This window comes from Calidris pugnax, unplaced genomic scaffold (genome assembly GCF_001431845.1).
Source record: "Calidris pugnax isolate Ruff unplaced genomic scaffold, ASM143184v1 scaffold28, whole genome shotgun sequence".
NCBI lineage: Eukaryota > Metazoa > Chordata > Aves > Charadriiformes > Scolopacidae > Calidris > Calidris pugnax.
Genome location: NW_015090842.1, coordinates 9,470,433 through 9,485,366, shown reverse-complemented (window position 1 = coordinate 9,485,366; position 14,934 = coordinate 9,470,433). Strand labels below are relative to the sequence as shown.

Sequence of the window (14,934 nt, the reverse complement as noted above, 5' to 3'; positions counted from 1 at the left end):
CGGCGGAGGCGCGGGACGGGACCGGGCCTCTACTCGCGGCGGCGCAGGGCGGCCATGGCGTGACGTCATCCGGACGCGACGGCCCCTGGCGCCGGGGCGGGAGGGAGAGGGAGGAGAGGGGAGGGGCGGGCTCCATTTCTCCACTCCCCCTTCTGGGAGCGGGACGGGCAGGATGGATGGGCCCAGGGCAACGGTGCCGGGTCCTGCACTTCGAATCACAGAATCATAGAATCATTCAGGTTGGAAGAAACCCTTGGGATCATCGAGTCCAACCATCTACCCTACTCTACATAGTCCTCCCCTACACCATATCCCTCAGTGCCCCATCTAAACGTCCCTTAAACACATCCAGGAATGGGGACTCAACCCCCTCCCTGAGCAGCCTATTCCAGTGCCCGACCACTCTTCCTGTGAAAAATTCCTTCCTAATGTTCAGTCTAAACCTACCCTGTTGGAGCTTGAAGCCGTTCCCTCTTGTTCTGTTGTTAATTACCTGTGAGAAGAGACCAGCACCAACCTCTCTACAGAGTGATGAGGTCTCCCCTCAGCCTCCTCTTCCTCATACTAAACAGTCCCAGCTCCTTCAGCCGCTCTTCATATGGTTTGTCTTCCAGGCCCTTCCTCTTGTCTTCTCGCTTGGGAGAAGAAACCGACCCCCTTTTCCCCACACCCTCCTCTCAGGGAGTTGGAGAGAGCGAGGAGGTCTCCCCTCAGCCTCCTTTTCTCCAGGCTGAACACCCCCAGCTCCCTCAGCCGCTCCTCACAAGTTCTCCAGCCCCTTCTCCTCAGGCTCCAGCCCCCTCACCAAGCTCCATTGCCCTTCTCTGGACACGCTCCAGCCCCTCAATGTCTTTCTTGTCCTGAGGGGCCCAAAACTGAATATTCGAGGTGGGGCCTCACTAGTACCGAGTCCAGGGGGGACCATCACCACCCCCCAGTCCTTCTGGCCACATCGTTCCCGATACAAACCAAGATGCTACTGGTCTTCTTGGCCACGCTGCTGGCTCTTATTCAGCCGGTTGCCAACCAAGAGCTTACCTGACACCGCACCTTCGGCTGCCGGGCAGGCTCCGCTGGGGGAAAGCTCCTTCTGGCCTCACTAGTACCGAGTCCAGGGGGGACCATCACCACCCCCCAGTCCTTCTGGCCACATCGTTCCTGATACAAACCAAGATGCTACTGGTCTTCTTGGCCACGCTGCTGGCTCTTATTCAGCCGGTTGCCAACCAAGAGCTTACCTGACACCGCACCTTCGGCTGCCGGGCAGGCTCCGCTGGGGGAAAGCTCCTTCTACAACCCCATACAACGCTACAGGCTTGGGGAGGAGCGGCTGGAGAGCTGCCTGGTGGAATATGAGCCCGCAGAGTGTCCTGGGTGGCTGAGAAGGCTGACAGCATCCTGGCCTGTGTGAGGAGCAGTGTGGGCCAGCAGGATTGGGGCGGTGAACGTTACCCTGTACTTGTCCACCTTGAGTACTGTGTCCAGTTTTGAGCCCCTCACTACAGGAAAGACATTGAAGTTCTGGATTGAGCCCAGAGAAGGGCAACGGAGCTGGTGAGGCCTCTTGGAGCACAAGCCCCATGAGGAGCATCGGAGGGAGCTGGGGTTGTTCAGCCTGGAGATGAGGGTGAGGGGAGACCTCATTGCTCTCTACAACTACCTGAAAGCGGGGTGTAGCGAGGTGGTGGTCAGACTCTTCTCCCAAGGAACAGGCGATGGGACAAGAGGAAATGGCCTCAAGTTACACCAGGGGAGGTTTAGGTTGGATATTAGGAAAAAATTCTGCACAGAAAGGGTTATCAAACACTGGAACAGGCTGTCCAGGGAGATGGTGGAATCGTCGTCCCTGGAGGCATTTAAAGGGTGTGTAGATATAGTGCTTAGTGATACGGTTTAGAGATGGTTTTGAGTGTTAAGTTGATGGTTGGATTTGATGATCTGAACGGTCTCTTCCGACCTAGACAATTCCATGATTCTGTGCGTACACGCAGAGGGGAACATGTGTGTATGTGTGACTGTGGGTACATGTGCACATACAGTAGCACATACCTCCATGTGTATGCACATGCAGAAATATATGAACACGCGTGCACATACAGTGATGTACACATAACCGTACGTACACAGACAGAGGTACAGCTACAATCAAATGCACACCTGGCGATGGACACACACATGTGGAAATACACCTGCAGACGGGGAGGAATAAACATGTGCACGCAGAAGCAGGCCACACACATCCACATGCACACAGACACGCCAGAGGTGATGGCTCACGGCTGCGGGGTGCAGCCCTGTTCCCCTCTTTCACACCCCCAGCCCTGGACAGAGCTGCAGGCTCTGCTCCTGCTCTCATCAATGCCAATGGGAGCAAGTGCCAGCGGCCAGAGCATCATGGTGGGTCTCTGTCGGCCTGCTCAGCACGCCGTCCCTCCTCATTAACCCAAGTGTTAATGAACTCCCCTCATTAGTGCTCCAGCTGCCAGGCTGCCTGGCCTTCTCCCCCCCCAAGGCTTGCTGTCCATGCTGGGTGCATGCCCGTGGGACTTTAGCCATGCCCGATCTCCTGGTCCTCTACCCGATCTGTGCCGGGGCTGCTGCTTTTGCAGGATCCCGATGCCCGTGGCTCCTTGCCCAGCCCAGGAGGTGACCCCAGCCCCTGGGGGAGCCCAGCACTGTTGTGCCCTGGCTGCCCTGCGCGCTGGCTCAGCATCTTTTGCAGCAGCCCCGAGCCCTAAGGTCTTGGGCCATCAGCCCCCATGGGCACCCCACATCAACCCGCTCTGCTGCAGCTCTCCTGGGACCCTCGGCTCCTCCTTCCCCTCCGTCTGGCTAGGTCCCAACCGTGCTTTGGCAACCCCAGAGCATCAAATGCCATGTCCCTTGCCCCAGCTGTCGCAACAGCCCCATGGGCCACTTGCCTTTCCCAGCTCTCCAACCCATGGCCAAATTCAGCCCCGGGAGGTGCAGGGGAGAGGTCCCAGGGATGCAAAATGCCTAAAAGGGTGTTTACTGGGAGCACGGGGAGGGGGTTCGCTGGCACCAGCAGGGAGGATCAGTGCTCGGGCAGCCCGCGGGATGCTGGTGGGGTCTGGGCTGGAGGATGCTCCCTCGGGGTAGCCCCGGGGATGCACCCCATGGCTGGCCTCGCCCCCTAAATTGGCTCTGCCCCCCTGTGACAACAGGCCGGGAGGGGATTGGCTGAGGCAGGAGGGGTTGGGGATGAGTGGGCGGAGAGTTTGGGTGACAGGTATATAAGGTGAGGTGGGGTGGGTTGGAGTGATACAGTGGAGAGGGTGTTGGTGTCTACCAGAGGTGAGTGGGGATGGGGATGGGGATGGGGATGGGGATGGGGATGGGGATGGGGATGCTCCCACAGGACCTTCCCTGTAGGCTCCTGGCTGGAGGTATCACCGGAGCGATAGGGTTGAGAGTACCACCATAGATTCCCCTGACTCCCAAACCCCTTGTTGCTCCCTGAGAAGCTGGGGTGAGGGTGCAGCCCCATGCCTGTGTCTCACCTTTGCTCCAGTGCTGACTCAGAGCCCCACATGCTGCTTTACGCAAGAGCTGTGCTGGAAGTAGACTCTGCCCGGGTGGCTGCCACCAGCCTGGCCCTGGCCAAAGGGCAGGCACAGCCCCTGTGTAAAGGCAGCTGTGCTGGGGCTCTGGCTCACAGCTGTGCTGGAGCTGAGCAGAGGACATGCTGGTGGGAAAGGACATCCTGGAGTGGAGAGAAGCAGGAGATCACCCCTGCTCAGGGCTCGATTCTTCCTCCCCCGCAGGCTGGACTGTCCTTCTTGCAAAGATGGATTACGCCAAGTCCCTGAGCCTGCGCCTGGCTGCCCCTGTCTCCAAGTAAGTGCCTGGGAGCCACCGTCCCTGGGGTGGGGGACACCAGAGCACTCCCTCCTTTGAACCTCTCAGCCCCTTGCGTGGATGTACTGCTCCCCACTAAGTCTGAGGGGGCTGGCACTGCCCAGGACTGGTGGTGGGTCTCAGGACACTCCAATCCGTCTATCCCTCCCCAGATGTGTCTCGGCAAGTGCCTCCATGACCCAGCAGCTGTTGTCAAGCCCAGCCCCACGGCCCCGACCCTTCCGTGTCTGCAACTGGGACCGCAGTCTGCGGAAAGGCATCATGGCACACAGCCTCGCTGAGCTGCTGCGCCAGGTGAGCTGGGGGCTGTTGGGCTGTCTGTTGGTGGACTGTCCATCCACCCAGGTGGGTGGTGGGCTGGCTTCCCCCACTCACTCCTAGCACCCTTGCAGGCTCAGAGCGCCCTGCTCGCCCCGGGTCCTGTCTCGCTGGTGCTGGATGAGGATGGAACTGTAGTGGAGACAGAGGCTTTCTTCCGGACGCTGGAGGAGGGCACGGTGCTGATGGCACTGAGCAAGGGACAGACCTGGACCGCCTCGAAGGTGAGTGCACCTCTGGGTGGCAGCATCCCTGCTTTGTACCATCTGCACTCCCCACGCTGGGAACAGTGGGGAGATGATGCTGGGCTGGGAGGTTCCTGGGATGCTCGATAGGGTGGGTAACCCTGGTCCTGTTTTTCCCTAGACGCCTGGCTACCAGCTAAGCCTGTCCCGTAAGCCCCCTCGGAGGATCGATGTTGCCTGTGTCACATTTGACCTCTACAAGACCAACCCACGGGACCTGGGCTGCCTCAACGTCAAAGCCACACTCTACGGCACCTACAGCATGTCCTATGACCTGCGCTGTTACGGGGCCAAACGGTTGATGAAGTGAGTGCTGGGGGGGACTGGAGATGGCTCCAGGAGTGGGGATGCTGCAGTGGGGGACCAGCCCCCCTGCCCATAACCTCTGTGAGGTGCAAGGAAGGATGCTCACCCTCTTCCTCTCTGCCCAGGGAAGCCCTGCGCTGGACGCTCTTCACCATGCAGGCCACCGGCCATGTCCTGCTCGGCACCTCCTGCTACATGCAGCAGCTCCTGGATGCCACGGAGGAGACGAAGGAGACAGAGAGCAGCCCAGCAGTGCAGAGCCTCCTGCCCTGCAGTCTCCCACCCTTGCCCCGCAGGAAGACGCTGCAGTGAGGGTCGGGTGCCCTGTTCCCTCTCCTCTGTCACTCCCCCAATCCCTGGGGGTCCTAGCACCCTGTTAGGTCAATGCCAGGGGAAGGCTGCCACGGTGCCTGGCACAGCCTCTCCTTGCACCTTGCTGGCTGAGCACAGCCAGCTCTTCTCTGTAATATCTATTACTCTGTAAATATATTTATTTAAGTAAAGCTCTACTGACTTTAACTGCATCTCATCTGACTTTTGCTGGGTGGGGTGTCTGGGGGGGGGGGTTACTCAGCCACTTGCCCCACTTGGCACGCTGGGGCTGTGCTGGGTGGTGGTGCAAGAGTAGGCAAGAAGGGGACCTGTTGCAAGTGCTCCCCAAGGGAGCTGCTGCCTTTGTCCTCTTTCCTACCACTCCAGCTCCCTGGCTGGCATGCAGGGCCTGCCTGCAGGGACATCCATGGAGCAGAGACCCCCTCCTGGCACTGCAGGCAAGCCAAGAGGAGGGGGTGGCATAGAAGGGCTCCTTCACCCCCAAACCCATTTGCCCATGGTGGTTAGCACAAACCCTGTTCTTGGCCTATTTAAAGGGATAAAAGTTGTCCCTGTGCTGGTGGTGGCCTTCTCCTTGGGACCCTGACTGTGCCATTGACACCTAGAGCAGGACTGGCACAGAGGGATGCACCCCTCTTGTCCTTGTGTGGGTGTTTTAGTCCCTGGGGGTCCCCAGCCCCCTTGGCAGCCCCACCCTTGCACAATCCCATAGGCTGGTGCTGCAACTGCCCCACAGCTCCAGGGATACCAGACTGGTAAACAAAACACAGCCTGGGTGACACCAGTTTATATCGACCTGGCAGCTGAGGGCGTGGGGGTGGCTGTCCCTGAGTGGGAGGTGGGGAGCCCGGACTGGGCCCCTGAAGTGCAAGCCCTTGCCAGCCAGGGTGGGCAAGCTGGGATGGAAGGGAATGACCCACTCACCTCATCTGTGCTGGGAAGCACTGGGGTGAGCAGTGGGGAGGCAAGAGAAGCCATGCTCTGGGGGTGCTTTGGGGCAGCCCCTCCTGTGATGCCCTGCAGAGGACAACACACTCACCTGGAGACCTCACTGCAGGGATCTGAGGCTCCAGCGTGGAAACAGCCCAGGTGGCAGGGACCAGAGCTGGGCTTGAGGCAACGGGGCCCACCTGAGGCTGTGGGGGCTTCATTAACCAGATAATTAACAAGCCATCAGCCTGCAGCCCAGCACCAGCTGGGGCTCAGCCTGGGGGCTGGCAGCTGTCTCACCCTGTGATAACCCAAGCTGAGGTGGGTGCCAGGGACATTGCTGGGACGCCATGCTCTGCCCCACCATTGCAGTCTGTCCCTGCCACCTTTCATGCCCAACGTCCCCATCCCCGTGACCCCAGGGGGTGACAGTGGCCACTCCAGCCTCCACAGTGTCCCCCACCCGCAGGCAGGCGGCAGCCCGGCTTTATTAGACATATTTATTTCTGTACACACTTATACACACGGTTCCCAGGGTTGCTTCATCCTCGGCTTCAGTGCTGTCTCCCTGCAGGGTCCGCTCCGTGGCAGGGGGGCACCAACACGCTTCCTGGGGTGCCCAGGGCCAAGCCCAGCCATGCTGTGCCCCCTCCCCAGCCCTGTAGTGTCTACCTGGGGGCAGACCCCCCCCCTGCAGCCCCCTGGCCAGGGCAGGGCTATGAGCCTGCCCCCTGCCTCAGTTTCCCTGCAGCATTGGCTCTGGCTGCAGCAGAGGTAGGGGTACCACATGCACTGGGGACCTGGGGGGGCCGGCCCCCCACCAGCACCGTGCTCCCCCCCCCAGGGTTCTCAGCCCATGATGCACAGAACCCCCAACCTGGGGTGAAGTTTGGGGCCACCGGAGGGACCTCTGGATGCTGAAGCTGCCCCGGTGGAGCCTCCTGGAGGGGGTGTGGGGGGGGTTCCTTCATCACCCTGACCCCTGCAAGAGGGGGGTGCCAGCAATCGGTTCCCAGCCCCCCCAGCAAGCAGTGGTGGGGGGGCAGTGAGGGGAGCTTTACTTGACGTGCTCGGCGGCGTGGGAGGAGCAGTAATACTTCTTGTGGGCGATGAAGGTGGAGAGGCTGCTGAACTTGATGTTGCAGAGGCGACAGTACCTGTGGTTGCCGTTGGGCACAGGGCCGGGCACAGCCTTGGCCGGGGGGGTCTGCACCCCCCTGTCTGTGTAGGCGCGACCCTCCTTGCCGTTGAAGCTGTCCCGGCGGAGGCGGGGGACAGGCGGCCGGGGGGGTGATGGTGCGGGCAGCGGGGGTTCGGGTGTCCTGCCGGTACCGGGCACCGGGGCGTCGGGGAGCCCCTGCCCGGCCGCCACCGGCTTGGCCACGAAGAGCCCGTGGGCATTACGGAAGTGCTCAAGGAGGTCGCCCTTGACTGCCCCGTTGAGGGGGCAGTAGGGACAGGCAGAGAGGGGTCCCTTCACCCCCGGGGGTGGCAGGGCACCCTTGGGGTGACGCTGCAGCGAGTCCGCCCCAGATGCACCGGGGTAGGGGATGCCGGGGCTCCCCGTTGGAGCCGCCCTCAACCGCACACCTTCAGGGTCCCTCTCGCCGGGGCTGCCGGGGCTGCGCCGGCCTTTGAGGGGGGCGGGCATGGCCCCCTTCATCTTCTGGAGGTGCTCGAGGGTGCGGGGCTGCAGCGGGGTGGCCGGGCACTGGTACTTCTTGTGGGCCAGGTAGCTGTCGAGGCTGTTGAAGCTGATGCGGCAGGCGGTGCACTCGTGGTAGTCGGCCAAGGGGAGCAGCGGTGCCGGTGCCGGTTCTCCTTGTCGCCGCGGCTTCTTGCTCAGATCGATGGGACCGTCGGCATCCGGGCTGGAGCGGGGCGAGGGGGGGGCCCCCGGAAGGTCAGGGGCCGGCGGTGGGTCGGGGGCCGGTGGGGGTTCGGTGGGGCGGTGAGCGGCCCCGTGGATCTCATAGAGCTTGCGGCGTTTGCGGGTGCGGAGGGGCTGGGGCAGGAAGGGGACTTTGGGGGCGCTGGGGCGGCGGAGGAGGGGGTCGTGGCGGGAGGCGCAGTAGAAACGCTTGTGCACCACGTAGGTCTCGTGGCGGCTGAAGCGGATGTTGCAGGCCTCGCACAGCGTTGGGGGCGCTGGGGCGGCGGAGGAGGGGGTCGTGGCGGGAGGCGCAGTAGAAACGCTTGTGCACCACGTAGGTCTCGTGGCGGCTGAAGCGGATGTTGCAGGCCTCGCACAGCGTCTTGCTGGGGTCCTCGTCCCCCTCGTCCCCCACCGAGCTGCCGGGGCTCTGGCTGTCCTCGCTGCATCGCCCTGACCCTGCCTCCACCTCGGGGGACCCCGCTTTGACACCCCCGTCCTCTACCTTCACCTCTGGTGGGGCAGCTGGCGGTGTGGCATCTCGGCTGGCATCACCGTCCCCCGCTGGCATCCCCTGCTTGTCACCCGCTGGGGTGGACATCAGCGTCCCCGGGGTGGGGGGACCCTTGGGTGCCCCGGGAGGGGCTTTGAGCTTGCGTGGCCCAGGGGGGCTGTCCTCGGCGAGGTGCCTGCTGGAGCAGTAGAGGCGCTTGTGCACGTAGTAGTTGTTGATGTTGTTGAAGGTGATCTCGCACTCGAAGCAGGTGGCACCCTTGGGCACCGGCGTGCCCGAGTAGATGGCGGGCGGCACCGTGCCGCCGTGGCCCTGCTTCAGCCGGCTGTGCACCAGCTCCGACATCTTCGCCAGGATCTCTGATGCCTGCGGCACCACCGCGGCTTCATGGCCGAACACGTACTGGGGTAGGAAGACAGTGCCGCCGGCCGTGCCTGTCCCCGGCTCGCTGGGCACGGGGCTGGAGCCCGGCGTGGGGCTGGCGAGCTCCGACTTGACCTTGGCCGAGGGCAGGCTGCGGGGGGACGAGGTCCGCGAGCAGGCGTCGGGGCTGCCACCCCCTTCCCCGGGGCCGCCACTTTTTGGCACCTCTGCCTCGCTCACCGGGCTGCCGGCGGGCTCCTCCTTGATGTGGATGGCCTCGCCAGAGGAGGAGGAGGAGGAGGAGGAGGAAGAGGATGATGGACCTTCCCCATTCTGCGGCTGGGCTGGCGGTGAGAGCTTGCCAGCTCTAGCCTCAGGGGGTGAGGCGGGCTGTGCCGGGGGGGGCGCGGTGTCGGGGCCGGGCGGTGGGGCGGGCAGGGGGCCGTGGAGCACCACGTGCTGCTGTGGCAGTGCCGGCAGCCCCTCGGGCAGGAACGCTGGCAGGCTGCACTTCCGCAGGGACGCGTTGTTCGTCTGGCTCAGCCCTGCTGAGGGGAGAGAGGCACCGGCGTTACCCCACATCCCGGGCACAGGGATGCTCACCCTGTCCCCCCCACCTCGCAGCCAGAGCCATTTGGGGCCGCAGCCCTTGGTTGGTGGCAATGCCAGGCTCTGCGCAGGGCACTGGCACACATGTCCACCCCCCCCACCCAAGCTGCAGCCCACGGTACCCACCAGGGGTGAGGGGTTTGGCGGTGGGCAGGGCTGGCCCTGGTGAGTAGACCTCTCCCTTGGAGCCCGGCTGGCAGATCATGTGGTTGGTGACCAGGTGGCTGTAGAGGATGTCCCTCGTGGTGGAGATGAAGCCGCAGCTGTGGCACATGCCTGCAGGGAAGGTGGTAAGTGGCTGAGAGGGGCAGGAGGGCACCCAGCAGGGCACAGGGGAGACCTGTGGGGAGTGGGTCTCCATCCCCCAGCTCTGCTGGAGGGGACAGGGCTGTCCCTGTGGGGATGCTGGGCAGTGCTCACTCACCATTCAGGGTGTCTGTGTGCACCTTCAGGTGACGTTCACAGTTGGCTTTCGTGGTGAAGGCAGACAGGCAGATCAGGCAGACGAACGGCCGCTCTCCTGAAGGACAGATGGACAGGCAGATGTCTCAGTGCTGAGGGAAGGGGGACGCGGACCACAGGGACACCCCACCAGCTGTGCTGGCCTGGAGGGCACCAGCTATGGGAAACAGGATGCCCCCTCCACCTTTACAGGACTGAGATGGGGGAACACCTACAAGTGAGTTGTCCCAAACCAGTAACCTAACTGGGGGAGAACCTCATCTAACTGGTCACTATGCTGCAGCCCTGTAGCCTCCATGCCACTCCACCCAGGTGGCTCCTGGGGTCCTTGCATGTGACCTATGGAGGACAGGGATGTGATTCAAGATAGCCAGCACGACTTCACCAAGGGCAAGTTCTGCCTGACCAACCTAGTGGCCTTCTGTGATGAAGAGACTACATCAGTGGACAAGGGAAGAGCTATGAATATCGTCTATCCAGACTTCTGTAATGGCTTTGACATGGGCCTCCACATCATCCTTCTCTCTAAATTGGTGAGGTATGGATTTGATGGGTGTACTATTCCGTGGATGAGGAATTGGCTGGACAGTCGCATCCCAGAGGATAGTGGCTCAAGGTACAGATGAAGGCTAGTGACAAGCGGTGTCCCCCAGGGGTCAGTATTGGCACCAGTACTGTTTAATGTCGTCATCAGTGACATAGTGGGATCAAGTGCAGCCTCAGCAAGTTTGTGGATGACACCAAGCTGAGTGGTGCAACTGACTTGCCTGAAGGACAGGATTCCACCTAGAGGGACCTGGACAAGCTCAAGAAGTGGACCTGTGTGAACCTCATGAGGTTCAACAAGGCAAAGTGTAGGGTCCTACATCTGGGTCAAGGCAACCCCCAGTATCAATACAGGCTGTGGAATGAAGGGATTGGGAGCAGCCCTGCCAAGAAAGACTTGGCAAGTGGACCTGTGTGAACGTCATGAGGTTCAACAAGGTGAAATGTAGGGTCCTATATCCGGGTCAAGGCAACCCCCAGTATCAATACAGGCTGTGGGATGAAGGGATTGGGAGCAGCCCTGCCAAGGAGGACTTGGCGATACTGGTGGGTGAAGACCTGAACATGAGCTGACGATGCGCGCTTACAGCCCAGAAGGCCAACTGCATCCTGGGCTGCACTACAAGAAGCATGGCCAGCAGGTCGAGGGAGGTGACTCTGCCCCTCTGCTCTGATGAGACCCCACCTGGAGTGGTGTGTCCAGCTCCAGGGCCCTCCGCTTAGGAAAGGCTGGAAGGCATGGACCTGTTGGAGTGGGTCCAGAGGAGGCCACAAAAATAACCAGAAGGATGGAACACCTCTCCTGTGAGGACAGGCTGAGAGAGCCTGAAGAAGAGAAGGCTCTGGGGAGACCTTATTGTGGCTCTTGAAGGGGGCTTATAAGAAAGATGGTGACAAACTGTTGTGATAGGACAAAGGGTAATGGCTTTTAAGCTAAAAGAGGTTAAATTTAGACCCAGTATAAGAAAAAAATATTTTACCATGAAGGTGGTGAAACACTGGCCCAGGTTGCCCAGAGAGATGACAGATGCCCCATCCCTGGAAACATTCCAGGTCAGGTTGGACAGGGCTCTGAGCAACCTGATCTAATTGAAGACGTCCCTGCTCATTGTAGAGGGGTTGGACTAAATGGCCTTTAAGGGTCCCTTCCGACCCAAATTATTCTATGATTCTATGGCTCAGTGTCCCCAGGCTGCAGCAGAGTGCTGTGCCATGACGTACCGCTGTGGCTCCTCATGTGGATCTCCAGGGAGCTGGCGCTGGGGCAGCTCTTCTTGCACTGGGGGAAGGGGCAGACACGCTCGTTGGGGTAGGTCTCCTTGGGTTTCTCCTCCAGGGCGGGCGACCCGGCGCTCTGCCGGCTGGCACAGTAGTACATGAGGTGGGCTTGTAGGTTGCGCTCGCTCCGGTACCAGATCCCACAATCCTTACACGGGAAGACATCCTCTGCGGAGGGAAAGGGACATGGAAGGCACATACATCACTTGCATGGTGGGCTGGGGACCCCTGGCATGGTCCCAACGGGCTGCACCACATGAGCCAGCAGTGTGCCCAGGTGGCCAAGAAGGCCAACAGCATCCTGGCCTGTATCAAGAACAGCGTGGTGAGTAGGACCTGAGAGGTGATCATCCCCCTGTACTCGGCACTGGTGAGGCCTCACCTCGAGTACTGTGTCCAGTTTTGGGCCCCCCACCACAAGAAAGACACTGAAGTGCTGGAGCGGGTCCAGAGAAGGGCAATGAAGCTTGTGAGGGGTCTGGAGAGTAAGTCTTATGAGGAAAGGCTGATGGAGTTGGGGTTGTTCAGTCTGGGGAAGAGGAGACTGAGGGGAGCCCTTATCGCTCTCTACAACTACCTGAAAGGAGGGTGTAGAGAGGTGGAGGTCGGTCTCTTCTCTCAAGTCACAGATGATAGGACAAGGGGTAATGGGTTCAAGTTGCGCCAGGGTAGGTTTAGAATCGACATTAGGAAACAATTCTTCACAGAGAGAGTGGTCGGGCATTGGAATAGGCTGCCCAGGGAGGGGGTTGAGTCCCCATCCCTGGCTGAGTTTAAGAACCGTTTAGATGTGGTGTTGGGGGATATGGTGTAGGGGAGAACTTTAGAGTAGGGTGGATGGCTGGACTCGATGATCCTGAGGGTCTCTTCCAGCCTAGATAATTCTGTGATTCTGTGATTCTGTGTCCCCCACCACTACCACTACCACCACCACCACCCCCCCTGCCCCTCTTGTCCCCGGGGACTCACTGTTAACCACGGCGGTGGCCAGGATGGCGGCCATGCCGGCTTGCTGTGGCAGCAGCTGGATGTCCGAGTGCAGCGCCGCCGGGTACGTCGAGTCGCTGGGCTCCGCTTTCACCGCGTGGTGGTTGGCGACGGTGGGCGGCTCCCCCACCACGAAGGCACACACGGCCTCGTCCTCCCGCAGGGCACGCGTCGTCCGGCACCACAGGGCTTCCTCTGGGGGAGGCAGGGAGGGGGGGGTAAGCATGGACACCCCCCTTCATTGAACCCCCATCCTGCTGCTGTGCTGCTGCCAGCTCATCTCTGGGCACCCCCACATCCCCTTCTGCCCCTTGTCCCCCCTCCCTGGGGCAGCGCTTCCTCCCAGCCACGGCTGAGCGCTGGAGATGGGGTGTGTTGGTTTTTTTTTTTTTTTTTTTTTTTGAATATAAATTTTGTAATATTCAAACCCCACCGCCCGCCTGGAGATGGCGGTGTCTGCCCATGCCTGAGCGCTGCCTGGCACAGCCCTGCCTCCTGCTCCCTCCTGCACCAACGCCTGCGGGCAGGCTTGCACCCAGCCTCCCCCCAGCTGCACGCTCGCACCACTGCTCGCACCACTCTTTGCACCAGCCACTGTGTGCTGGGACACTCCTCACATCCCCTGGGACAAGCTCCAGGGATGGCCAGTGGTGGTGTTGGCTGGGGTGGGCACGCACCGGCAGTGGGCTGGGGGCATGGCCGGTGCTGGGATGGGGGACAGGGACTCGAATCATAGAATCATCTAGGTTGGAAGGGATCTTAAAGATCATCTAGTCCAACCATCAACCTAACTCTGACAAAAAAAAAAAGTAATAAGAAAAAAAAAAACCACTAAACCATGTTCCTGAGGACCATGTCAACCCGTCTTTTGAACACCTCCAGGGATGGTGCCTCAACCACTTCCCTGGGCAGCCCCTTCCAATGCCTGATAACCCTTTCCAAGAAGAAATGTTTCCTAATAGATCATAGAATCATCCCTCCACAGCAGCACCCCTTCCCTCACCCAAGTGCTGAGGTGGCCATGCCTGGCCACCCCCAGACCCACCGCCCCCACCCTGATTTGTGGGGACGCGCGGCACCGGTACCAACCCTTCCTGTAGATCACGGTGTTGGCATCAGGCTCTCCGGGCACGAGGGGCAGCCGGGACAGCCAGCAGCTCTCGTCCTCCAGCACCAGTGTCACGGGTGGGCTCTGCCAAGGATGGGGAGGGTGTGAGCATCGCTCCCCAAAACGGGCTGGGGTCAGGGTTGGGGGGGTGGCAGTGGTAGGGTCACGGCGCTCCCCGCACAGCCCGTGCCCAGCTCTGCCTTTCTGCATCTCTAATGAATATTAATGAACAGAAAGGAGTTGGGGGGTGGTGGTGGGGGGGGAAATTAATCTGCTTGATCCTCCGATGGCTGCCGCGGTAACGATATGAAATCTAATTATTCGTCCCAATATTTCTAAACCCTCCAACTCAGCCTGACAGTGGCAGCCGGTTGAGGCCTTATCACCGCCAGGAGCCGAGTGCCAGCAGCGTGATAAACCCCACGCGCAGGCGCTCGCACACGCGTGTGTGCACTCATGGGGTGTACACACACCACCGCTGCTGCTGCAGGAACCTGCCTGCCCCTGTGGGGAGTGGGTGGGAAATGGGGCTGGGGGGCTTAAGGACCCCCCTTGCATGGGATACGGGGATGGGTGCTGCTGGTGGCACACGGCTGGGCTCCCTCAGGGACTGTGGTGGCCCTGCCATGTCCCCTCCATATCCCATTGCCCGGGCCAAGAGGGAAAGAGGGGGTCTCTGTGGAGCTTTAGCAGATTCGCATGATGCTTGGGGAGACCTGTGGGTACCCCCGCCCCCCTCCCCGACAGTCTGGGCACCCTGCAGCACCCCAAGGTGCTCCTAGCACCCCAGGGCATCTGCCCCGGCTCCCCTCAGTGGCCCCAGCCCCTGTGTCGAGCCCTTCCTTGTTCTCCCTGGAACAAAGAGGTCAGTGTCTCCACTCTGCACCGCCCGATAACCATCAGAAACTCTATCTGCTCCGCATCCGCTGGGACGGTGTTATCGGGGACGGCTCTGTGCCCTTGCTGTCCCCGCCGTGGGCATCGCCCTGTGGCTGGGGGGTGACACAGGGCAGGGATAGAACGGGGGAACAGCCAGGGGCAAGCAGGCACATAGGGCTCTGTCACTTGGCACCCCTAGGCTGGTGCCACTGGCAGGTTTGCACACTCTCCAGAGCAAGACTAGTTTTGGGGGAGCCCCACGGGACCAGCTTGGGGGGGGGGGGGGGGCGACAGCGCCTTTGCC

The 14,934-nt window shown here is 61.1% G+C and overlaps 2 protein-coding genes across 3 annotated transcripts in view; one reads left to right on the top strand and one right to left on the bottom strand.

Annotated features, from left to right (window-relative positions):
• Positions 1-3,272: 3,272 nt before the first annotated feature.
• On the top strand, positions 3,273-5,267 carry CIDEC (cell death-inducing DFFA-like effector c). 2 transcript variants are annotated; one of them, XM_014942231.1, is made up of 6 exons: positions 3,273-3,315; positions 3,786-3,858; positions 4,032-4,173; positions 4,272-4,421; positions 4,564-4,748; positions 4,874-5,267. In XM_014942231.1, exons 2-6 carry the CDS (start codon positions 3,809-3,811, stop codon positions 5,058-5,060), a joined length of 714 nt encoding a protein of 237 aa, XP_014797717.1. In that variant the 5' UTR covers positions 3,273-3,315; positions 3,786-3,808; the 3' UTR covers positions 5,061-5,267. The 2 variants fall into 2 exon arrangements, with proteins under 2 accessions (XP_014797717.1, XP_014797715.1); XM_014942229.1 differs by lacking the exon at positions 3,273-3,315 and having other exon boundaries at positions 3,547-3,858.
• A 1,192-nt stretch (positions 5,268-6,459) lies between these two features.
• Positions 6,460-14,934, bottom strand: part of ZFPM1 (zinc finger protein, FOG family member 1) — a 28,559-nt gene continuing 20,084 nt past the window's right edge. The window contains 7 exon segments of the mRNA XM_014942579.1: positions 6,460-8,147; positions 8,149-9,309; positions 9,497-9,646; positions 9,795-9,890; positions 11,600-11,824; positions 12,626-12,838; positions 13,733-13,835. Coding sequence (XP_014798065.1) covers positions 7,069-8,147; positions 8,149-9,309; positions 9,497-9,646; positions 9,795-9,890; positions 11,600-11,824; positions 12,626-12,838; positions 13,733-13,835 — 3,027 coding nt within the window. The 3' untranslated portion in view covers positions 6,460-7,068.

Bases quoted from the DNA above. Each gene is read 5' to 3' on its own strand.
- CIDEC (XM_014942229.1), top strand. From the start codon at position 3,704: ATGCTGGTGGGAAAGGACATCCTGGAGTGGAGAGAAGCAGGAGATCAC. The intron at 4,174-4,271 runs GTGAGCTGGGGG...GCACCCTTGCAG, and splicing joins TCGCTGAGCTGCTGCGCCAG to GCTCAGAGCGCCCTGCTCGC. The intron at 4,749-4,873 runs GTGAGTGCTGGG...CTCTCTGCCCAG, and splicing joins GGGGCCAAACGGTTGATGAA to GGAAGCCCTGCGCTGGACGC.